The sequence below is a fragment of the Chaetura pelagica genome, unplaced genomic scaffold, assembly GCF_000747805.2.
Source record: "Chaetura pelagica isolate M959 unplaced genomic scaffold, ChaPel_1.0 scaffold3, whole genome shotgun sequence".
NCBI classification, from domain to species: domain Eukaryota; kingdom Metazoa; phylum Chordata; class Aves; order Apodiformes; family Apodidae; genus Chaetura; species Chaetura pelagica.
Window position 1 is genome coordinate 10,587,840 of NW_009952974.1, and position 26,180 is coordinate 10,614,019.

The 26,180-nt window shown below is 36.6% G+C and overlaps 1 protein-coding gene across 1 annotated transcript in view; it reads right to left on the reverse strand.

Annotated features, from left to right (window-relative positions):
- STK39 (serine threonine kinase 39) overlaps nt 1-26,180 on the reverse strand; it is a 104,959-nt gene that overhangs the window by 23,473 nt on the left and 55,306 nt on the right. The window contains exons 12-14 of the mRNA XM_009996295.1: nt 16,786-16,908; nt 16,637-16,669; nt 14,541-14,608 (exon numbers count right to left, since the gene is read on the reverse strand). Coding sequence (XP_009994597.1) covers nt 14,541-14,608; nt 16,637-16,669; nt 16,786-16,908 — 224 coding nt within the window. The remainder of the gene's footprint in view (nt 1-14,540; nt 14,609-16,636; nt 16,670-16,785; nt 16,909-26,180) is intronic.

Here is a 26,180-nt window from a genome sequence, read left to right on the forward strand (position 1 = left end):
CACTCTTTCATAGAGCAAGATGCAAAAGGAATGCATCTTACTTTGTTTCCAAATCGCATAACGTCCCAAACAGAAACTTAATTAGTCCAATCTGTTTACTTAAGCGAAAGTGAAACTTCAAGGAAGAATGATATATTTTCAGCCATCCAACTTTGCTATCTAGAATTGTTACACTCTGAACTATTTACAACACTGCTGCTTTCTCTTTAATGGTACACTACTATTCAGGAAAGCAAAACACAGGAAGTTTGGCAAGATCAATTTGCTAGAAGCCTCTAAGTGCTTTTGCTTACAGTTCCATTACCTTCCAGACATGTACTGATTTCCATAAATTATTTATTCCATTATGTATTCCACCAAATAAGATGATGTACTCAAGTTCTCTTATAAAAGCTACTCATGCTTTTCTCCAGTCTTCAGACACTTCTCTGGCTCTAGTCAGTGTCACTACTACTGTAAATTAGTTTTCTAGTTCCTTTGATACAGTCTGGCGACAACTGTTTGGACTTGTTGATTTATTTTTAGGCAGAGTTTCCAAGCAGCATTTCATTGGTTCCATTGGAGTTCTTTTTATTTACATCCATTACATTCTTACCATTCAGCAGCACACAAAGACTATTTCTGCTAAACAGAGCTTGGATTTGAAGAAAGGCACTTAGTAGCTTTGTGATTGATAATTTTATCTTCTTCATCATCTCTTAATGGTCCCTACTTTCTCTAATGCATTTATGAAAAAGTTATTTCTATTGTAAAATGTAAACTCAGACTTTTTTTTGCCATTTCTTATATGCCATTCTCTTATTTGCTTCTTGCTGTGTGCCATTACAAACTAAATATATCTTGACTATCATGGATAAAAACAGCCCATCTCTTTTAAGAAGTAGTAAATTTTAAACATTTTTCTGCATTTTAGCACACTGCACTTCATTAATTTCCTGCAGGTCGCTCTTTATTGTGCCATTAGCTTCAACAGGAAAAATTCCACAGACCTGCTTTGAATGAGGGTTACACCAAAGCATGTCATGCTAAGACATTTTGGCAGCCAGCCCTCTTGCAAAGCAATTTCAGAGTTTAAAATCTTAGACTTTAAAGAAGCATATTTTTGCACATTTTCATTATTATTTTATCATCATCAGGGTCACTTGACGTGCACACTCAGACTGCTAGATGTGATTTTCCAGGGAATTATGCTTCCTCAATCAGAAAAAGCACATGGGCTAACTTCATCACTTAAGACTCCCACCTATAAACTTTGACCATCTTGTCGTTAGGATATGAAACAAAGATGCTCTATTTTGAATTAAATTATTTACAGAACAATGGTTATATTTACAAAACACAGGATTGGGGAATAAATAAATTATGCAGCTGTTCAGATTTACGTAGTTCTACTGAAAAATCCTAAAACATGAAAGATTTCAGACATTTGTGCATTTAAAGACAAAGGCTTTCAAATTATTACCTAATGATGCAACTGTAAACTGGAGACATTAAGTGTCACTATTTCTTTTGTCCTTAAATGTAGAATGTCGAACATAGTGATACTGAAGAAAATTACATGTCTTGGAATTAAGCTTAAGGTTTAAATCATGGTGGGGTAGCTTGAGTATGTATCAAGCAGTGGATCTGCCTTCTTTTTTTTACTACTACTTTTTTTTTTCCCCCACCAGAAATGTACCCACCATTTCTTATGCTACAATCTTTGGCATCTTCCATATAGCCCTTAGGGAGAGTCTGTATTCCTGGATGAGATGCATCTTACCATAGCTACATATTATATTATATATGTATATTCTATATTCATATATTCTATAATTCATATATTATATATATATGTATATTCTTCCCTCCCAAAATAAGAAAAAATTCTCAAATAAGGCAAGCCAAAAGAAGGGATGTGTGCATGTGTTTAAGAACACACAGGTTTTGTCTCTGCATTGCTTGCTGAATTTTCAGACTTCAGCTACTCAGTTAGCACATGTGGTTTACAAAGACATACATATGGAGGTGAGTGTCCAAGAATGCAGGTGATAATAGAACGGTAATCAACAAAGCTGACTTGTGAAGTAGTTCAGACTACATGTACATCACATGGAAACTGAACCATTTATGGTTTTTTATCAGTTACAGCAGAAGCAAGACTCCCTGATTTTTTTCACTCTCTTTCAGGTGGAGTTAGAAACCATAAATCACAGACAATTTCCCATCACCTCCTGTCCCATCACATTGTCACATAGACAGAGCACTGTCTAGATTACTTTACAGGCACTGCAGACACCCAGGCTTTCAATCAACAGTCATTTACTTCTGCTGGCATTTCACAATTACATACCCCTTCCATTAAAGTTTATTAATTTTCTTAATCAAAAGCTACTTTTAATTCAACTGTTTTAGTTATTGTTTCCCATCCTTTCCCAATGCAAAAATAATAAAAAATATAAAAATCGCAAAAAACAATTAAAAATACTAGTTCTCATCATCCCCATGCTTGTCCACTTGCATATGTAAAAATTCATTGCTCTACGTGAACTTTACCCATCTTGGATGCTAACCATTCTTTTAATTAGTATATCATTTTTCTGTATTATAGTTATCAAGTCCTAACAAGACACAGTAATATTCTCTACTGTTTCAATGGACTGGTAAGTGGAAGCAGCCAAAGATCAAAGATCAAGTTCTCCTGGAGCAACAAGTATTCACTCTTATTAGCCTGTTTCCTCACCACTGAACCTATTTTAAATGGACTCAAACTTACAGATGCCGCAGCTCTGGCCTGAGGCACATTCTACCACTTATTTCACTTATTTTTCTGTACTTCTGTATTATTAAAATTATAGATACATATAGTAAGTGTGTATATACAAAGAAGATATCTATATCCACCTCTCTATATATCTTCTATCTATACACATACATATATATGATATAAAAAGGAAGATGTATATATGTATATATAATCCTTCTTATATCCCCTTTTTCCTGAGCTCCAGTAGAACATGGAGCACATTAGCAGTGAAGGAGAAATAAATTAAAACATTTTAAAAAGAAAATTAAACACAATGAAAACTAAAAAACAATGCTTTATGGTATGGCCAAAATACAAACTCTGCCCAGGATAAGCAGAGGTTTTTAAGAGGCTGAAGCACCTGCACCATTTGTTGCTTGTTACAAGGGACCCTCAGTGCACTTTGAGGGCCTGACCAGTACCGATGAAGGCCTTGGCCCAATTAACCAAATCACAAGCAAGAATACATTCACAGAAGAAAGTCAGAAAAACATTTATTTCCTCCACCCACTTTTCAGATCATGATTAGTTATAACTCAGCAATAGAACTGATCTACATGTTAAAAATATTTGCATCTAATGTAGACTCCCTAAAATGAAAAGGTTTGTCCATGGCTAGTTTTGTCAGACCCTAACAACTCTGGCTAGTGAAAGAAACAATGGCAGAAGAAGTATTCTTCTCTGGAACCAGAAATAAGTTAGTCTTTCACTACAACTGTAGAAACTTTATTAAGAATAGCACCAAAATACATGGTGTCACATGGCAACCTTCACCAACCAGCCTTTTCCCACCCTCTACTCCTATAAGCCCTGCTACCACCAGAATAAAATTTTCCCCATCAGGACTAGTGACACTGGTAAAGTCTAAGTCAGAGTGCTTTAACAAAAAGCACACACTGATAATAAACATCACACTTAGCACACTTGTGCAAAACTTAGGTTCCTCCCCTCCAAAATTTGAAATGCATTGAAACTACCAAGGAAGCCAACTAAGTTAGAAAGGAAAAAAACAAGACAGCACAACTTAAGAAGCAAGGGCAAGCAGTATAGTATTTGCACTGCCTCACTGCAGTTGCTGGTGTAATTAAAGCCACAGAAGAATTATGTTACTTGCTCATTTAGACAGCAGAGAAAGCAGAAGTTCACATCAAAATGGAATGGACTAATGAGAGTGATAGGTTGTACATTCTAGATGTGTACTCATCCAATTTTCATGCTACATCTCTGGGGCAAGACCTTTCTGTGTACAATGCAAGAAATAAAACTGAGGGAAAAATGGAAGACTAGGCTTTGTAGGCCTTTTTTAAAAGAAAATTTGCTTACATATTTTTCCTTGCTATTCAAATGCCAGAGGGACAAATGGTACTTGACTCCAAATGTCAGTCACATTCAAAAAGGTCACCTTCCTTCTCACAATAGCTTGTCACCCATTTCTCACTCTCTCATGCTTAAGACATACTGTACAAGCTAAACACTTCCCTTTGCAACCTAGCTTTTATAGTGTTACTTTATTCCACAAGTGTTGTATTTTGGTCAGTGTCCTGTTTACTTTTTCAGCAGGCAATAATTTACTGATTTATTTTTTTTTTAAACAACAGAATTTACTTTTGTGGCATGCTAGAGAGTTTGATTCAAGAAAAAACCTCTGCAAGTGATGCAGTATCCCTTTTTAAGTATTGTCTATTAAATACCTGTACTAAAGATACATAGTACCTGTTTCTAACCTCAGTTTTGATTAATTAAAACTGTTTCAACTGTATTTGCACAACACATTTAATACACACAACACAGTGAAAAGCAAACTAGCACTTTACTTTCAGTATTGCAAAGAGGATGTGGGATTAGAATCTTTGAAAACAAATGCATCCACGGGGCTCAAATTCAAAGTTTGGCCTGGCACCTAAATCTTCTGCCCCTTTATTTTCCTTGCCTTGCAATTTTCTTATGCTTCAGCCACGAGAATTTAGCAATTCAGCTAGGCAGGGAGAGCAAGAATCCTCTACTACCCCTACAAAAATCACATCTCACTTCTTCCTCACTCTCCCCCCAACCTGTCTTTTTTTTTTCCCTGGAGTCATGGTACCTTGCATGCAGCACAACCAAAGCAGTAATATGAGGAAGTCTGTTTCTTAAAGTCACTTTGTGATTCAGAACTTTATAGCTCCTGTGGGATTGCATAAACACAACAGAACATTTATTTACTATATAAAAATAATAAAGAGAAGGGCACATCTCTTAACTTTTGGTAGGAGCTGCTTTCATGTTGCCACCAAATAGAATGGGCTTAAAATCTCTCAGTATTAGTAAAATGTATTCCTGAAACATACAGTTCTTTGAACTCCACTAGAACTTTACCATTTACTTCAAGGGCTCTGAAAAACCTCCAAGGGTTTAGGCCTTATCCCCCTTCAGATAGATTATGGAAAGAAGGAAATATGTTTCGCATATAATGCTTCAAGATAGTTTTAGGACTGCAAAGTAAAATATACAAAACACTGCCACTGCCACTTAATCCTACGTGCTCTTAGGTAAAGAACAAATCCCTGAACTGATGCAATATACTTTTTACCACTATACTTCAAGAGTTAGCAGCAACACTAATGACGATACACAGCCAAATGATGCTTTCAAGACTGAAAAATGGTCAATGACACAATGAAACACTGTCATTTGGCTGTTAAGCTGTTGGAATGAGGCAGCAGTTATCTGGTAAAGATTTACCATCTGTATGCTATCTATCATAAAGAAAAGGCAAGTGTACACTACAAAAAGAAGCCAAGTGAATTGTTATGATTACAATTAGATCAGCTAAGACCTTCTGCAGCTCTAGGGTAGTCAACAGCTCCTCCAGCAGGAAATGACTTTACAACAGTTCTATCCATAGCTGACCAGACCCAAGTTGATTTAAAATACTGTGCTTTCACTCTAGTAAAAAAGAACAAGATATAATAGTAAAACTAAGAAAATGCACAAATTGTGCAATAGAAGAAACACAAGAAAAAATTAGCTGATACATTCAAGTACCACCAGTCAAGTCTGTAAAACTGTTTATCATTTTTGAAGTGACACATGAACATTAAGTCTTTTGTCTCCATTCACTGGTTTACAGCCCCAAGTCTTCATTCCTTGACATAGAAGTGTTAGAACTAGAGACATTGCAGAAATAGCTATACATAATCATGCTTTTAAATGGGGTATCCTCTCTTTCTGCAACTGCTGATGCCAGAAGCTAAACCAAAAGAATGTTATAAGCCCTTCTGTTTTTTCCCTTGTTACATTCATTCCCAGCTAAGCCAAACAGCGAACACTGGAACAAACACTATTTTTTTTTACCTCAGTTTTCAGTGACCCATTTCTCCGCATAGACAGTGAAAAGCAGTATTCACTTGCATCATCTTCTAGGACACTCACACTTCCTACCTGCTCTCATATATCAGCAGGTGGAAATATCAGAGGCAAAGAGCTATTGGTTTTCGTGCTATAGAGAGGGCAATACTGTAAGGTGATTTTTTACCCCTAAAATCATTCCTGAATTAGCACAAAAGTTGTTATTTTAAAAATAGTGGTAAAGATTTAACATCCTTTTAAGAAGTTATTGAAATACAACGAAGGACAATAACACAGCTATACTGAGAATGTATTCATGTGGCAAAATCTCAATGCTTAGTCAAAATCAGAAGTGATCTACAACTGACTTGTTCCTAGAAAGAACTGGAGTTAAGTATAGATGACAACAATAATGTTAAAAAATAATCACCCTGAAGTATCCAGCGGTAGCATTTCAGTAACAGAGAGGACAGCTGTCACGCACATAATTTGTGCATGCCTGGTGCACAAGAAGAGATTATAACCTGTTAGGAATTTGTTCTTTACCTAACAACACATAGGATTAAATGGCAGTGGTAGTGTTTTGTATACTTTACTTTGCGGTCCTAAAACTTTATTTTGAATATATTTATCAAGCAGACTGAGAAGTGTGGCAAAAAAGTCTGAGCTTTGTTTTAAAATCTTCATAGGTTTCATCTAGTGGGAATGAACAGCCAAACCAGACAAAATTATTTCAAATGGTTTCAACCCTGCCAAACGTACAACATCACCACATTCACAGGCAACTATGAAGCAGGTGGAGGAAGATGAAACAGTGTGGCTGGTTAAGAAAAATATGGTACCTTTAAAACTATTAGAAAAAATATATTTTTAATTGTATTTTGAATTAGCAAAATATAAGCTTTGTGACAGCTGACCATTAATGTCATTATTAATACAAATAAAACTACCGAGGCAAATCCAAGCTTTAATTTTTTTTTTTTAACATAAAGGAGATTGAGGCTGGTGTTTCGATTTCTTTGTTGTCGTTGGTTTTTTTGTTGTGCTTTTTTTTTATTATTATTTCCCCCTTTTTTCTTTCTTTTGTAAATAATACAATAAGAAGTCAGAATGGAATAAAAAAGCTTAAATTATTTTAAAAATTCAGTATCAGCAAGAGCCCCATATGCAATTGCCTGCATAATTTACAACCAGAGCTGTGCAGGTTAAACACCTAATTCCTTGCCTTCTAAATATTTAGACATGCAAATCTTTCCGGTAACCTAAATGTAATAAGCAGAAACAATATATTGATTCCTTTGCTCAATAATAATACATTTTACATGCTTATATACCAGTTCTCTATTAAATAAGTGATTGTGCCCAGGATTATTTAGGTCGCCATTTAAAAAAATAATTAACTATTTATTTTCAGTAAAAATACATCAAGGCATAAAAACATCCTTAATTAGTGAATAAGAAATGCATAATTTACCATTTTTAAAGCGCAAGTTTTGAGGGCAATAACAGAAGTACAAATGGAAAGCAAGATTAGAATCAATAGTACAATCAAGGGTTCCTGCTTACTGATTTCAGAAATTAATCATGATTAAACACATTATTTAAATGAGGTCTCCATGCTGTGAAAATACAATGCAGCTCAGTAACCATGTTCCCACATCCCCTGATTCCTAGGGCAAAGCCTTAGAAGTGATAGCAAAATATATGACAGTGCTCAATACTGTAATCACAGGTACCTTTATTTCAAGAATTCTACTAATGGTTTTGTTTATCATATTTGTTAATGGATCTATTCCCAGCCCATAGATACTTTTCAATTGTAAATTCTCCACACAGCTGGGAGTTTATTTAATGACTAAATCCACAAACACACTGGAAAACCAAAACCATACTAAATAGCAAAAACTATGAGAAATACTTGCCATTGGTGAAGGATACATAAGAGCACCACTTCTTACAAAACAGACAAAACAATTTTTTTAAGGATACCTAAAAAAACACAGAACTAAAAAAAAATAAATAAAAATACTCAAGAACTCTGAGTTATGGTACTGGGCCAGTTAACAGGCTTATTCAGCCTCTACTGAGAATAGACTTTGTGGTTTATCTTTTTTTCCCCTCCTAAAACCTGATAACTTAAACTTAAGTATTAACACATAAGAGTAGTTCTAATAAGTATCTCCACCCAAGGACTTTCTCTGTAACCTTACACATATTTATTTTTTTTAAAAAACAGATCTACATAAAAGCAGGAAGAGTAGCAATTGAGCTTCAGCTCAGACTAGTGAATGCCACCTCATCATCTATGTTAGGGCATGCAGAGAAAATCACATTTCACTTCAGTCCTAACAACTGTCCTGCTGCAGCGCGGCATAGGCAGCTGCCTGCTACTAGCCACTCCTTGGACTTGTCATTCTAAATGTTGTCTCTGTCCAGCTCCCCAGAAGAGGTATTCCTCAGACAGAAACAAATGACTCACAAAGTGTGATAAACCAGCTACATTAGCTGAAGAAATGTTTTTGTAAGAATTACAGACTCACAAAACATTTATCTGTAAAGAATTTGATCAGAGTGCCATTACGTACCTTCTGCCTTGGCATTTTCTCTCCATGCTAATTAAAATAAGATACGCAATATTATAATAGAAGTATCCCATTTACCAGTGCACCAAGTAAAAATTATTCATTTGCCCCTTTTGTTCTTCCACAGACTTAATACATCTAGCACACAGGAACTGTATTAAATTAGGTCCTAGGACATTCCAAATTACTGTCAGCAAATTATCTTCCTGTCATAGGAGCTAATTTAACCATCTGACATTGCTTTAGATAATTTGCAATTCTTAACTATTCAGCATTAACAAGTCTCCTAATTTAACATGAAATGTCTCTGTTTTTAATCTAAATAGTCAAGCCCTCTGACAGCAAACTGCCTAAATCTGTAACTATAACAACTTGGTGGTTAGACCAGAAATCTCAAACCAAGTGCAGTAATTCCTCCCCATGCCCTTTCCCCAGAGGTATGAACAGCCCTCTCAAGAGGACTAAATCACAGACAATCACCTTAAACCTCTCTTTGCAGAGTTCCTGCCTGGGTCTGCTGCCAAGAGACACGGTGTGCACGGCCTCACAGAAGAAAATCTGGATTACAGATTTAATTTCTCTCCACTCTCAAATTCCTCTGTGAGGCTGAGCATACAGAAGCATCAGCATTTCAACATAACGATCACTCACACAGTCCAGGACATAGTTATAAGCCATGGCAACACATCATGCAAAAACTGAGAACCATTTCATTGCAAAATTCAAGCATAGTCTCTTTATTAAATTTGAGTTTTAAAATACTAATTGTCTGTATTAAGTACCTAATACCAGAGCCTTTCAAAAGTTTGGCATGAAATTACCTAAAACACACTGATGCTAATTTCACTTCTGGGGCAACACACTCCAGGACACAACATTGCAAAAGACAGAAAATAAATTAGAAATTGCACCTCTAACTGAAGAAGCAACTCTGACAGTAAATGATATTTTTACAAGTTAGTCCCACTGAAAAAACTAAAACAAAAAGGTGTATTTAATACAGGAGAAGGATGAACAAGTCAGATACTGAAGTTGAAAACCACCCAGACTACCAGAGTTAAATACCTGCACTTGTACAAAGAATGTCATGGGATTCTTTAAAGATTAGTTCAGAATGCAAGTTGTGCTTTTCATCTACAACAAGGCATCTGCACTAAACAGAGGCTGGTGTTAATTTGACTTTACCTACCCAATTACTGAATGAGACCAACCCTATTCTTCTTGGGAAAAATAAGAGAACCCAAGCATCCAGTAAGAGAATTACTGAAATGCATTGATTCTTCTGCCAGAATTCCTTCTCTGGGGAGGTCATTTTTAATGGATATTATTAATTTTTACGGATACTACTAATTTGGAACATGTTACTATGAAAAAAATGCAAATTTGTCATCTAAAATTTGGTGGTTTCTGGTGTAGCATAGACTCATTGTAAAAGCAAGATTTAAAAAAAAGCCAGAGAAACATTTGCTTTTCTTTTTTGTTTTTATATTCTTCTGAAGGTTGCCCGTGTCCCTAGGCTTTACCCTTTTCCAAATCTCCAACATACTACTCTTCCAACCTTTTGGCCCATGTTCCCAAGCCTCAAATTAAGTTGCTTCTACCCATCAGGCTCTAAATGTTCACATCAACTTCCATCATGAACTCTTGGAACCAAGGCAGTCACCCAGTCAAAGACTCATCAGTACCACAAGTGCCACCACTTTCTTTTCCACTATCCCTTCTTGCCTGAGGAACCCAGGAAAAAAGACCCTTCAGGTCATAGCCAACCCCCATCACATGGGGAGGGGTTATTTCTATCTGAAATGCTCACCTTTTGCTGTGACATTACCCCATGGCCCCTCTCTCTGGATAAGCAAAAGGAAAGCAATGAAGAGATGAGACCTTCCTGAACCTTCTCTTGAAGTGTTTACTTCCCTTCACCTCTCATCCTCCCTATCAGTCAATGTATTCCTCTTGTATTTTGCCAGTATTTACATTTTTACCCACATCAGTACTGAATATTTTTTTTAAACAGTAATTCTTAGCATCTAAACCCACTGTGTTTTCAGCTCACCAAGCTAGTGCAGTTTTTATAATTTGATTGCCTCAAGTTAATTATTTTAAAAGAAACAGCTTCCAACATTTTTGATGATTTACTGAGCTTGGAGTCTTCCAGTCTGGCATCTAATGCTCACAATGTTTATCTGAATATCAAGCCATGCTTTAAAATCTATATAATAGTGTAGAGGAAACATCACAGGAAATTGTTTCTATCCTCATACTACAGTTAACTTGCTTCATAATAATATGGTTCACAACTTACGGTTCATTTTAACAAATCCCATAAAAATACTCTGATGTGCTCAAGTCTCTATCAGCTATATGAGTTAATGATCAATTCAACAAAAGACATCGATAGAATAGTTTAGAATCTGCAAAGTGGATAAATACAGAAACCCCTGTGAGGATATTTGCTGTTTACTACCTTACAATCCCAAGGGAATGCGAATGCTGCATGACACGAAGCAAGTCATCCACACCTCTTTTATTCACTAAACTAGCAGCATTTTTCCTTTCAGATGCTCAAAAACATTTACTCAGTAAGGTAATTACAGCAAAAGAGAGCAGCTGGGGGCCAGAGCATCTTTCTCCATGTACAGCTGTCCTGAATGCAAGCTCCTTCACACTGCAATGATCCTGGCATAAGGAGAACTGTGTATGGCTGGAAAGCAGAGGGTGCCGACTTCTGTAACCTAGGACTAACCATGCAGGGGGTTGGAAATAGATGATCTTTGTGGTGCCTTCCAACCCACACCATTCTATGATTCTGTGAATGACTGCAGGCTTTCAGATTTACATCCTGTCATACAGGAAATTTGTATTTCAGACTTTAATGAAGGAACCCCATACCACTGCCCTTCTGCTAACAAATCAGAAATAACAAATTAAATTAGTGCAAAACAGATTACAGCATAGTTCAAGCACTAACACTTCAACATTTCAAACACTACTGTCTTCCCAAAACAGCATCATTGTAGCTTGTCACTTATATTACCTAGTGTGGTACAAACTCACCAATACTTCAATGGAATGCCAGCCTCAAAACCTACTCTGGCCTTTGTTTAACAGAGTGGTAAGGACCAAGTATCAGGACTCTTTGGGGCTAGGGAGGAATCTTCCTTACCTTTTGCCCATACAGCAGCTCTATACTGCTACCACAGTTGCTGCTTCTCCAGAGGTGGCTTTTCTGAATTTGCTCACTGCACTAGACCTACACACAAAAATGCAGAACCCAGGAGCCCTCTGACTCTTGGGTGTAACAACTCACTGCCAGGACAGAGCAACTATCAATGTGCCTAAAAGTAAGGTAAAAGATGAAAAGCTTTTAACAGCATATACTGACAGATACTTGACACTGCCAGGCAAATCAGCTCAAGTTAACTCCTCACAGGTAACCACATAATGGAAGAAACATAAGAATTTTCCTAAAAACTAACAAATAATCATCAGCTCCCTTCCCCTAATAAGGTTTCTTTTAATTTACTTAAGAACAAGTCATTTGAATATAATTGTTGACAAGTATTCAGCAGCCTGCACATCTGCCACACTCACAGCAGCCTCAGCTGTGCCCCTTCTGGGGTCAACAGTGGAAAAGAAGCACAACTATCTAAATGCCATCAGAAGTACCTTGGCAAACACAATGTATATAGGAGGCAGGCAGTGGCTGCCCTGAATTTCTGTGAATGTTCCATAAACAAAATAACTCTTGCCTTTGAGATAGCAAATGTAATAAATGCTTAAGTACTAACTGTGAATCTGCATCATATACATAGGTATAGGGAGCTTGTAGCCCATGTTGTCAGACAAGCAGTTTGCAAAGTAGCAACGAAAGGGAGAGAATCCTGCTTGCTAAGCCCTGCACTCCTATATGCCCCTCAGCAGTCCATACACATCATGTCTAGCTGTGACTCTAATTGTGTAGTCAGGTTTCCACCAGAAGGGAACCCAGACAACCGTGCAAAGATGCAGAACTCACAGCTCACCTCCTAGTGCTGAGGCAGGACACAGCCAGAGCTCACATGGGCCAGGAGCTTGCACTGCAAAGTGTCATTTCTCCAAAAGTAGGTTAGCTTACATTAACATAATCTATTCTGCAAAATTATACACCAGATTTTTTGTTTTTTTCCAAGACACCACCAACAGTGTTTTTCAGGCCCCAGAGTATATATACTCTTCAAGACTATTTTCTTTTGTTTAAAGGAAACTTTTTTTTCTAAAATTTCTAAAATTTTCTAAAATTAAAATTCATGTTTCTTCCCTCTCTACCAATGACTATCTGCCTTCCTGATTGTAACACATTAATCTAGTTATGACAGACTTGCTTTTAGGAAGGGTAAGGGGAGGGAATTTTTTCACACATGAATTAAGAGGATTCTTAACAAGAACTAAATTTCATCATGCAAATAAAGAGTTTGGAAATTCAACTCTCCTAGGATCAATCTTCTTTCACTTCTGGCCTAAGGGCTGCAGCAAGCTGAAAGCATAATCCCTGACATTTCACTGTACTTGCAAGACTGAAATGTTTGCCCTGTGGATAATGCCAGCACTGCAAGTAACTGGGTAGAAACTAATCACTCTGTATGTTTCATTGTAATTTAAAAATACCTAGAGCACCCCACTAGTACATTCACATAGCAGTATAAAATTGGTCTGGTTTGTAAATGGTTTCATCTACCTGTCTGTCAGCAGAGATGAAAAAGAATATTGATAGCGTAACCGGGCAGTTATGTAAATTGGACAACTAAAACAAATTCAAATAATCTCCAAGTCTTTTCTCTCCCCACAATAAAATTTATTACTTCTCCCTTCAGTAAACAACCTTTGGCAGCCACACCATTTTTTGCAGCTGTCATTAGAAAAGTAGTCAAAGAAAAGGCAGGATAATAGATTTTGGAACTTAGCACACACTCTGTATAGATTTTTATTTTTCTAATTACAAACAGTTTTTGATGTTATGGTTTTAAAGCTACTTGTTATGCATAAATCTGCAATTTGTTTCTAACACGTTGGTTGTATTTTGTAAATATTTCTCTATTTGATTTTTTATCTTTTTGTAAGCATAAAAAACCCGTAATATTTAACTTTTCCCTATAGCAATAATGAACAGTTTACAATTCCTCAGAGATATCCTGTCAATACAAACTAGACATAAACAAGTTTTAAAGTTAGCAGCAGTAAGTTTTGTAACCAAGTAAGCCATTTAAGGAAAATGGTTGTAAATACATGAAAACTTATCAAAGCTTCTTATGAAAAAATACTTTTATCCAAGAACTAGACTGCATAATTACACAATCAAATCTTACTTATACACTGATTTTAATTAAATGTAATCGGACTCATTTTATCCATGTATAAATTTAAAGCAGACAACATATTTGTCTCCAGTTTCTAAAATATCTCTTTCTTCTCCACAGTGGCTGATCGAACTTGCCAGTGAAAAACATTTTTAAGTGGGAAACTTGCAATACAGCTATGGTTTATTTCTGTCAGAGGCTGAATGCTGAAGTGTGAAAGAAACTCATTAAAAAGCTCTCACTGTTATCCTGCATTGCAGGGAAAAAAGCAAGAAAATACTTAATGAAGGGTAGCCTGAAGCTGCTTTCATATTCTGCATTTCATTTTACATTACTTCAGTAAGCAATTAAAAGACAGCAATTAGTCACAGAAACACTATTCGTACTGGTCATACTGGAAGATTAAAGATGTTAACACTTATTTTATGCTAGTATTATGAACATAATGAGGGAGATCACAACTAATACAGCCAACTAAATAGGAATGCTAAAATAAATAGAAGAATCTCTTACCTTAATCTTAAGACAAGGTTCACTGCACATGGAACATCACTATATTCATCACTAACAGCAGGTTGAGACTATTAAAGAAAAACACAAAATATTATAATGAATGCCAAAAGAAAAAGGAAAATATCCTGAAATACTTACCACCCTAACACTGCAAGTTAGCACAGAATATTTCACACATCCTCTCTCAAAAACCTTTTAAGACTTTCAGTAACACAGTCTAAAACATAGCTGATTTGGTAAAACTGCCATATTTCAATCACAGAGATACAAATGAGAAGGCCTATATTAAAGCACTGAGTGTAAAAGCTTTTAATCCACCTTGCATCAAAGCTCCAATATCTTATTAAATAATTGCACACAGAATACCAAGTAACTATTCACGTAATTTTTATGTGACAGTTTTGGATATGAAGGAAGTCTCACATCTACCCATCCGCAAGAAGCTAGTAACATATCAAAGTGGGAATCACAGCTCAGAGAGCGTCTTCCACAGAGAAAAATTAAGCATATGGATATCTTTCACACTATCACTTCTCCCTCTGAGTACAATACCCTCCCAAGACTTCAACTAAGTTTTATGTGAGGTCTCAAGAAAATGCATATCCTTGATACAGAGCACCTCATGGTCCTTTACCCTACTACGATTTCATACTCAAATTAGCACACTGTCACCACTCACAGAAGCCCATACAAGGGGTTACAGAAGAGCCCTCCCGAAATAAAGACTTGTATCACAAATCTGATTTGGTTGTTTTCCAACAGTTTTTCACATTAAAGCTACTTTTAAAAAAAGTGTTACACAAGATCAATGCTTTATTATCTGTGTATATTAAACAGAAGTTAATGATTATTTGGAAAATTATTTAATCCCTAAAAGGTGAGTAATTTTTTTTTTCTACTCCCACTAAGTTCCTTCCATTCATATAAACTACTACTATTATTTCAGCATCTTTAACAGACCTGTTATTTCAGAGTATTTGAATGTACGGCCCAAAGACCAAGAGGCTCACACCAAGAGTGACAAGTTGCACTAGTCTCAGTTTCAAGTCATCTTCTGGAGCATTTAGGAAATAAAAAATCAACAGAAGACTTAAAGCTAAACAACTCTTATTATGAGTTACTTGTATAAACTGAGTCACAAACTGCAGAACTTTAGGGCCTTGGGACTACTGGTTGAGGGATGAGGAGTACAAATGCTCTTCTCCTCTATCCCTCCCTGTTGCAGAGAAGATAACGAAAGAAACAAAGACTCAGCAGATCAATACCTGGCTCCAAGCCTAGTGTCACCAGGAGGATTTGGGTTTTTTTTGATCCTGGGCCAGTCTATACAACACCAGGCCTGCTGGCAGTCAACAGGGTACACTTGTCTCAAAGGTGAAAAGGATTTTTGCACAGGAGTTAGCAGGGCTCATTAAAAGAGCCTTCAACTCAATTTGCAAGGGAAAGGTTTAAAACCAGGTTCGCTAGAGATAAGCCTGAGGCATGCCATGCCAATGTGTGTGGGACAGTGTCCTAGTGAGGTCCTTTGGCCTGCCATCTCAGTGGAGGCAGCAGATGGAGAGCCAGTAATCCTATCAAGCAAGTACTTATTGCAGTGATGCTACACTCTCAGTACAAGGCCATGAAGCTCAATATGATACTTTATTCCTCTGAATTAATGTACTATACCACAGTACTGAACTATTTTACTGTACTTGGGATGAAGTATTTTAATTTCAAGGTACATGTGACAAATCCTAAAAGTTAAAAATTGCTTGGACAACTTCTGGCTACTCTGAAACAGCCGTCATTACTCTGACAAAAAGACAGTAATTAGTGTGATACAGCTATGAAGATTAATTAAAAACAGTCAAATTGCCTATTTAACCAATTCTGCTAGGAACGAACATAAGATGACTTTAAATTTCCTATCCATTTTATCCAGTGTGTGATCAAGTTAATTACTACAGGCCCAACTGCATACAGCTCTATCCTCACAAGTACCTACTATACAGAACAACACTTCCACCGCAAGTCACATTTTTAACAACAGACAAAGAAATCTGTTTACTCAAACACTTGGAACAAAACAAAACAAAAAATTAAGACATTTTTACCTCTGTGTTTTCCTCTTCTTTCACTCTTCGTGACTGGAAAACAAATGCAGTGAGATATGAGCTATGCAGCTTTATGCATTAAAGATCCAGTTAATGTGAAGACAGAGTATCTTGCAGAGTGTAAATGTCTTGACAAAAACAAAAGTTACCTTTTCCTGAGAAACAGCAGCTTTGCCTTCCTCACTCTTCTCATCCATTTCATCATCACTCCATTCCCAGTCTCCATCTTCTGTTTTATGAAGGTGTCCACTGGAACCTGGTACTCGTCTGACCTATCAAAATATTAAGTGCTCACCATTACACAAAAAGCTTTAGCTTTTAGCAGTGTTCTCATTAATTAGCAATTCTGTGTTATTTTTAGTCTCTATGCTTTCATTGGTCTGATGGAGAAGTCACCATCATACTGGAATAATATGTGACCTCAGGGTTCAACCTTGAGCCAGCAGGAACAGCTAAGCTATGCAAAATTAGCATAGGGAAATGGGATTTGGATATATTCTACAACTGCTTAGGAACAAGTTCAATTAGATGACAACTGTTGACTATGAACTAACCCTTGAAATGAAAGGAAGCTATTCAAGGAAGCAGAAGTTAGACAAGGTTATTCTTGGGACATTAGTAATTAAAACTGTTTAAAAGGCTTTAAAATGTGTAAAGATGTTAAGGACACCAAAAGTAAAATTTTCTTCATTAAAAAATAAAATAAAAAAGCAGCTGCATGCAGACTGAGAAGGCAGGCAAGGCATGTGCCACACCAAACTAATTGAGCAAACTCCTGTAGATCAAACAGTCTAATGAGACTTAATAAAAGTATCCAGTAGCTAAATCTGGAAATTAAATACTCTTATGATGCCATCTTGCTATTTTTCAGAGCCTGAAAACATGCTTGTTTTTCCTGGATCACGTTCTGTCTACTGGAGCAAAATCAAGGAATATCCAACAATCCTTCCCACACCTTGGTATGCTGAAAGCACAGCACAGTAAGCAGCTCCACAGGTGTTGTTCAGATTAGAATCAGTTTCTCTAATTATTTCACATTACTGAACCCATATACAGTCCCCACTGCACAACTTCAAATGTTTGTGTAGGTAAGCTCCCCAGCACTATAAATCTGTAAGGCTTAAAGCATATCCTTTTGAATTATAAAAAAGGAAAAAAGTTATTCAGGAAAACAGTGTGTACAACAAAAAGAACAAAGCACTAATGGTTCACAGCTCACAAAAGAGAGAAATAACTTGGTAGAAAAGCAGTGTCAGGCCAAAGAATTGCTGGAGAAGACACCTAATAAAAGTAACTTTTTTAGAAAGTTATGAACTTGATGGTCTTAGCTCAAAACTGTATATCCTGTTTGGCAGTATACACAGTAATACACAACACCCTGGTTCAACTCCGGTTTCACGGAACATAATAATCTACAACCAAAAGCAGTCTGTAGGAGGAAAAACTCAACAAGCCACTGACAATACCACAGCTGTGGAAGAAATACATTATGAACATCAGCTGCAACAGAGAATGCTTGGACAATTTTATGAGTGAAAAAATAATGAATTCCACAAAAACATGAAGCATCATATTATTGTTTTTGTTGTTGTATATGCTGTTGCTCGTTAAAGCTTATTCCAGTATAAACTAGTCACAAAGACTGAAGAATAAATTAATATGCTGACAGTACTATTTCTCATCACCCTTGCAAAGCAGGATACAGACAATTTTACATTCACAGCCAACAATAGCAAACATCAGCTTTTCTGGAAAATGTCTGCTTAACCAGATGAACGGGCAACTGTCCATCCCATCCATGGAAGGCGAGCCCAAACCAGCCTGACGGAAAGAGAACTCTAGCATCAGAATGCAAAAGCTGCCCACATTTCCCACAGTTTGAGGAAAAGCAGGTTACAGCAGAAGGAAGCAAAACACAAATTGTCATCTTCTTGCCACTGACATGCTTGCTCTATGTAAATGTTAAAGCTGGGAAAGAAGAATCTATTATTCATCACTGATTCTTTTGCTGCTGCAATGTCTTTACAAGTTCGGTTTTGTAGGATGACAAGGAAGGGAATGAACATTCTCTGAATTTTAAGATCTTTCTACTTCCTTATTCTCAACAACTCAAAACAGCAAAGAACTGGGCCCACTTAGAAATTTAGTATTTCTATTTTAGTGTCTAATTTTTAAACATGAAAAGTATATGCTACGGAATACCAATGCATAAAAGCATAAAGCATTGCTACAATTCATACATAGTACAGGACATGATTTAGACCACATAAAAAAAAATCTGTTCTTCCAGTAAGAGTAATGTGCATCTATTGTCTTCTCATTCCACAGGAAGATGACTGATTTTTCCCACTATCACAATTATTTAGATGATCTTTCGAGGTCCCTTCCAACCCTTAGGATTCTGTGATTCTAAGCTACTTCTACTAAGTCTCTGGCAACTGAATATTTGGGATGGAGTCTTGGGTAGATTTAAAACAATCTTTTAAACTGCTCCGTGAAAGAGTACACTGACCTGAAGGCAGAGTAAATAAGATGCATTTATGTAACCAAAATTGAAGGCATTAGTGAGCATTAAACTTTTCAGTAAGATGGAAGGTGTCTTTCTGCCCTTCATGTACAGTTTAGTTAGAATGAAAACATAGCTGATCCCTGAATTCCTGGAGAGAGGCACATGTGTAGATCCCACTCATTTAAAACACATCTGCACAAGTCACTGCTGTTATAAATTTTTTGCACTTGCATATCTACAGAAGGCAATCCTTATTTTTTATTTTTTTTTCTTTTAATCACACATCCTTCTGGAAATACTGCAGTCCAACAAACCAACTAGATTAGCTTTTTCTGGAGATAAAATTGTCTTTTTTTTTTTTACAACTGATGTCCTTCAGCTACACCTACTAGTGTTACTATTCAAGATATAAACAATTACATGTGGCCCAGAGAGCAGAAATGACAAGTTATTTGAATATCTCATTTTTTTCATTTACTGTGGTCTGTCCTAGTAATAGCCCACATTTGACTTTCAGGCAGAAAAGGGAAAGGCCAGTCAACTGATGCTGTATATGATTCCTTTCCCTAAGACTTTGGTAACAGTTCTTACAGGAGACAGGATCCCCTGTTACACATATCCCAGAAGTTCTTACAGAACAGGTATGTTGAATCATGCTTTAAAACGCCAATGTTACTTGGTAATTGACAAGAGGAGGTTTTTTTCTCTTTTTTTTTTTTAAATTTTGGTTTTTTGTTTTGCCTTTAAATTAGTCCTCCCAAGACCTTCACTTCTGGTACACCTTCATGAGAAGCATTTACAATGCCAGTTACCGTACCAGTTTTTTCATAGGAAGAAGGATGATGAGAAATAGGACATTACTGAACACAGTTTTGGGTTTAGCACAACATTTTGCTTTGCGTGTTTTTCTCTCAAAAAAACCCAGCAACACAGGCCACTAGCTCCATCTATATACATCTAAAGACTGTAGAGCAATGAGATTTTACAATTTTTTACTTAAGCCATCTTGCAAACCTTGTCTGAACGCTTCCTAAGATACAAAAGCCAATTTCAATCACCACATCTATGCATTTATTTGTATTCCTATGCAACAGAGGAAATCAGCCTATCAGCACGTTCATCCAAGTAACGGCACAAGCCTTTTGCTTACAACAGTTACACAGCTTACCACTTGAGGTAAAAGGCAATCCATGAAGTCACTTTCTACAATATATTTTCATGCAAAAGAACATCAGCCTTTTTGCATAAGAACACCTATGCTGTAATCACAGTTGAAAAATAAAAAAAAATTTGAAGTCCAAGACACAGCATGAATTCCTACATGTACACATCATCCTTTGTTCAAGAGTTAAGCCACTTTCTCAAGGGAAGGCCAATTTCCATCCAACACAGTTCTTACAGTTGTTAATTCCCTCTGCTGGCTAGTCTTAAATTCCCTTCAATTCATTATAATGTGAAATCTCACTTTTATTCTGATGCAAGCCACAAAATCTTTGCAAACCTGAGTGCTTTATGAAATTGTGAACCTTGTTTTTACTCACCAAAACTTAACGCAGACTATCATTTTTAACGGGATGTACCATTACCTTTCTAAAATAACACCCTGGCATTTCTGTTTTGTAGGACTAAAAAGATGTTATCACAGTAATTGGGTGCTGGCACCCCCTCCTCTTAAACTACTTTGCATACTGCAAATACAATCATGGGGAAAATCAAGGATAACAGGAAGGCTTTTGTTTTTCTCCTACTTGGAAAAGAAGTTATACAGAACTTTAAGTGTTTCATATTCATATGCAGGAATGAAAAAAAGGAATGCATTGGAGTTGGTTTTTTTTGTTGATTTTTTAATTATTATTATTTTTTTAATTTTGAAGTGCAGGCAGGCCTGCCTTAAACACTGTTTTGACAACCAGAACTTAACCTGGCACAGAAACCAATTCTGGGATCACTGCAACTGGTCTTTCAGAACAGACACTAATCTTAAACTCTCATCTCAGAATAAAGATCGTGAGATGCAAGCCATCACTTAGGACTACAAAGCCCCTTCCCTTTGCAAGAACTGTGGAGGTTTATTCCATTAAAGCTTTTGCATTATGAAGAGATCCAAATCCTCTGCTTCACTGCACACAACCACACGCGCAGAAACTTTCCCAATTCAAATAATCCATGTAAGCAGAAAAGGATAGGTAAGGCTGGACCTGAACCCTGAAAATTTGCAAGAGTTAGCATCCACCCCCCACACCAATTAATTGTTATTGCTTCTCTACATTGTATAACCATGCTTAGATTTTCTCCAAATTGCTGATGGAAAGGACACAGATGATTTAAGGTTTTGCAGTTCCTGAAAACCATCTTTAAATATTGCTGGTATGTATATTCCCTATGTGAAACAACATAACTTTTTGACTGAAAAAAACACAGGAAAGCTCCTAGGAAGCAAACAAGTGATTTGCTATGCACATCTCCCATGCCCTAAAATCTCAGTCTGAAGGGTTTGAATTTCAGTATGCCAAGGTGACCGTATTGTGGGAGGAGATGAAGTGTCATTAACACTTCAGGTGGCATGTCCTGAGTAAGTAAATGCAAGAGCACAGAATATTCTCTCATACATATCTGTTATCTCACTAGAAAGACACAGGAGCACCAAATCCTTCAATTCCAACTGAATTCTTCAATTCAAAGTCAAATGCAACTGGTGTCTGCAAAATATAGCAGCACAGAGGAAAACTTTTTTAATTTTTTAATTTAATTTTGCATTAGATTAATGGCAAAAAATATTTCACTCACTTTAGGGTCAAGCTTTCATCAATCATGTTTTGATCTCACAATCATTTTCTTAAAAAAAATTAAACTCCACTCTTGTTGGAATTAAAATACATATTCACAGCTGTCCACCACACCCTTCTAAAGCAGCCATTTATTGTTTGCTCCGAAGAGGACAATGTCACATTTATGGAACATTCGTAATTACCTTCAATGAAATAAGTCAATATGGGAAATCTGAGTGACTGATGCAAACTTGCATATGTTGGTTTCTTTCTTAACGCAGTACAAAGTCTTGCAAAAACAGAAAGTGCACCTAAGTAATTTAAGAATTAGATATACAAGAATTTTAACCATTTTTGTAAATAACCACTTCTACTCACTATTGGAATCAATTACACTAGCAACTTAAAGTCAAGAAAGATTTTTACATTTTCTTTCATGAGAGAGTACTGAACAAAGGACATAGATAATTCTGCATTGAATAGGACTTCTTCAGCTCTACCTTGTAGAGCACTCTTTTTACAGGATAACAGCCCAAGCCAACTAAGAATAGAAATTTGTTTAAAAAACCCACAAAATACTGTTTACTTGAAATATTTATGATGCTGGACGCCAACAGTATCACATTCCTATGATGACAAGTGTGACACCAGCCAGCAGGGCCTTCAGTTGAGAAGACTGCATGAAATCTTACCTACACTCACAGATTAGAAATGGAATACAAGTGGAACAATCAGTGAGAGGAAAACAAAGCCATTAAAAGCTGAAGGGAGAGAGGAGGAGGGAGCACATTCTTGCATCTCTAGAGGAAATGCTGAAAAATGTACAGATGCTCAGTGTTTCAATTCCAGACTCACTCTGGGAGATTCTTTGCCCAAAGGCCTCCTCCTTTCACTCTTTCACAGCCTTCTCTTGCTGGGACTATGTGGCTTAGAGACAATAAAAATATAGCAGTTCTAACTAGAGACAGTATTTTGTCACATAAACATCTTGTAAACAAGTGCAGGTAATTCCCTGCACTTCTCATTCTGCCTTCCAAAACCAGGAGGTTTTGCATAAATACTGCAACATACTCTCTGCTCCAGCCTCAGTCCAAAATTCAAATCTTATTTTAAGAAATTGCAGCATTTTGCAGAAATGTCAGTGACATGCCAAATGTACAAGTTCAGTCATTCAATGTGATTTTTGGTTTTCAGACATTTCTTTCTCCATGTATTAATTCCACTACATAAATTTCATTACTGAACGTTATTAACTAAAAGTAATTCTCTCATTCTCATTTTAACAATAGTCTTCTCAGGCATGAATGTGTACCTGTGCTAAGGAAGGTGTTTTCAATTAACTGTGTAGAGGAGTTGCTTTGTTTCTCAAATAGTAATACTTCACCTCAAAAACAAGAAATCCCAAATAGGCTATCAGGCTGATGGCTGATGGTTAATTCAGGCATGCAGAGAGAGGCTCTTTTATAGCCTTTTTCTTTTCCCTGCCTGATCCCCTATTCCCCCCCCAATCAAACTAAGGTGCTATGGCTAAGAATGTACCTGCAGAAAGGAAGCTATTAAAACAATACAGCAAGGTGGCAAAGTAACTTGATGTTCTGAAAGATGAAGAAGATAAAGATCCAGATTTTAAGAACTTCTAGTTATCTTTCCTGGCTGCTCAGATGAATGGACATCATGATGCTAAATCACTACTAAAAGGCTTCCTGGTGGAGCGATCACTGGTCCTCCTTCTATAATCAGCATTTTCAAGTTCCAACATCATTTTCTATCATCCAAGCTGTTTACTTGCTTCAAATGACCAGAGGCAAAAAGAAAAATAACAAATACAGCCTTATGTAGAGCTTTCATTACTCAGTAGAAGACAACTCATTATAAAGTGGGTTTCACTGCCAGCAATATGGTCAGGTTAAAGAGTAATTATGAAAATAGTTTACAACTATAGAATTAAAGAAAAAAAACAAAACACATAACTATAATTTTAGTTTCCTTTCAAGCTCCAAGGTTTGAAACTACTGCTTCAAAGTGAAGCACTGATTTCTTCCCTTTCCTGTTTTCCACAAGGTTTCCTTTTATTTATGCATATGCTAGGAATTACTGTAACATACATTCTTCATTCCACATAGATTTTAAAGAGATCTAATCTTATTCAAGATATTTTAAAATTAAGGGAATAAAAATGAAAATTTCTGTGCAGTTCTCTTATAAAATCCAACTTCCGCTTTGCAGTGCTAAACATAAAACGGACTTTGCTACTATTCCAGTCCATCCTTCTGCTTAGCTAGTCTTAAGCTATTTGTTCTGATTAAAACCTTTAAGTTTTCAACTCCAGCCACAATTGAAACTTCTTGAGCCAAGGGCACTTTTCAGCTAAAGTAAGCCTCCTAGAATTCCACTGGGTAGTACAATCTCAGAGATGTCCTGCTTCACCTGTACTTCCCTTGCAGTTCTCCCCAGGAACTTCAAGAACATCACCAGTATTGAGAACATGTCGGGGGGGGGGGGGGGGGGGCAAATGTCAAAACAAACAGCAAACAACTTTTTTGTGTCGTACTTCTAAAAGCTTTACAAGGTCTAATGAGGAAGACACTTTTTCTTCAGAGTGTTGGGTATTTTTTTTTCCTCCTTTTGATTTACATTTTTTTAGAACTAGGAAGGCTAAAGATTTAACTTCTCCATATGAAAGTAAAAATTCTCACACAGCTATTCCATCAGTCTTAGCAAATGGTAACAGATGGCAATGCTGCTTCTGAGCCAATTTGCATTTGCATCTACAGAATTCTCTCTGTAATTCATCTCCCCACAACCTTCCCGACAAACTGCCCAAAAATGCACAAAATCACAACTAAGATACACTTCCACATTCTTGCAAAACTCATTACTTTTATGTACAAAGGCAGAAAGGCAGCTTCTACCACCTTACTCAAGAGAGGACAGTGGGGAAACCCTGTGACACTATGGTAACCCTGTCAAGCCAGCTGTGGCTGCCTTCATTGACAAAATACTGATTTGGCCTATAGACTAGGAATAGATTTAACAACTAATTCCATTGATTCACTTCCACTTAGGACATTGTTCTGAATGCAAGAGGGACAATCTGGTTTTGGATGTCATGCAAGTGAAGTGTTTGAGACTTCATTTCTCATACGGCAAACAGGAAAACCATTATCTTCCTGCACATCCTCAGCATGAGCCAGAAAACCAAATAATTAAAAACCAGGACAAAAAAATAGGGTTATCTACTGGTTAGTTACAAGACTTACTTCCTAATCAAAGAATCAATCAACCAGCACCATGCATGCCTGGATTTCCTTTATTGTGTCTTGATTCTTTATCAGCACCTTTAAGCATATATATACTATGCTTGCATTTCACAGTAATGAAACTCACCCTCCACTACTGAGAGTTTCAAACAGCTTAGATTAATGCCAAATATTTAAAGTTCTCATTATACACTATCCTTATGTTAGTCCATGTTCTAGATATTTCTGAACAAGTCAACAGGTCATGAACACAACGTTAGCTAATAAGCAGATCAATGCTGTTACACAAGAGACAGTGACTCACCACACAAATGAATTCTTAAATTGAACTACGACAGCCCACAAACTGCAAAACACTATCCAATAAGGAAGAGAATAACTTTTTAATTATTAAGATGCATCACGTGCGAGTTTTAAATTCCACCAAAAGCAAGTAATGCAAATTATTTTAGAGATACTTATGGACATCTGAAGTAGAAAAGACACTCACCTAAGCCAACTATCCTGCAGGTTTTTTCAAAACTCATCTATTCTGTACTAGATTAGCTCCTTTTGAGGGCAAAAATCCAACCTCACAAACTCTATACAGATGGTAAAAGCACTCTATGAAAGAAAGGACAGACAAACCCACATTCTGTATCAAACTCCTTGTATCTGATGGCACAACTGCGTTTAAGCACACCTGGCAGAAATGCTGACAGCAATCTTTTTCCTTTATTTGAAATGTTAAAACCAAGCTAATGCAACTACATGTGTCTGCCCCCTGAAACACCTTCCACTTCGACTACCCAATAATGCAGGCACTACTTTCTGATTATGTGAATTTTCGTCAAATTTACTTTTTATGTTTTCATTAAGAAGTGTTTCCATTAAGATTGACTTCCAACAACTTCTTGAAAATAAGCAAAATGAATGCCAAGTTCTCCTCTATTTTTTCTAGTAACATCCAACAACATAAAAACAGTTGCACTATTTTTTTAACTTGTAGCAGTGTTCTGGGTAAACAT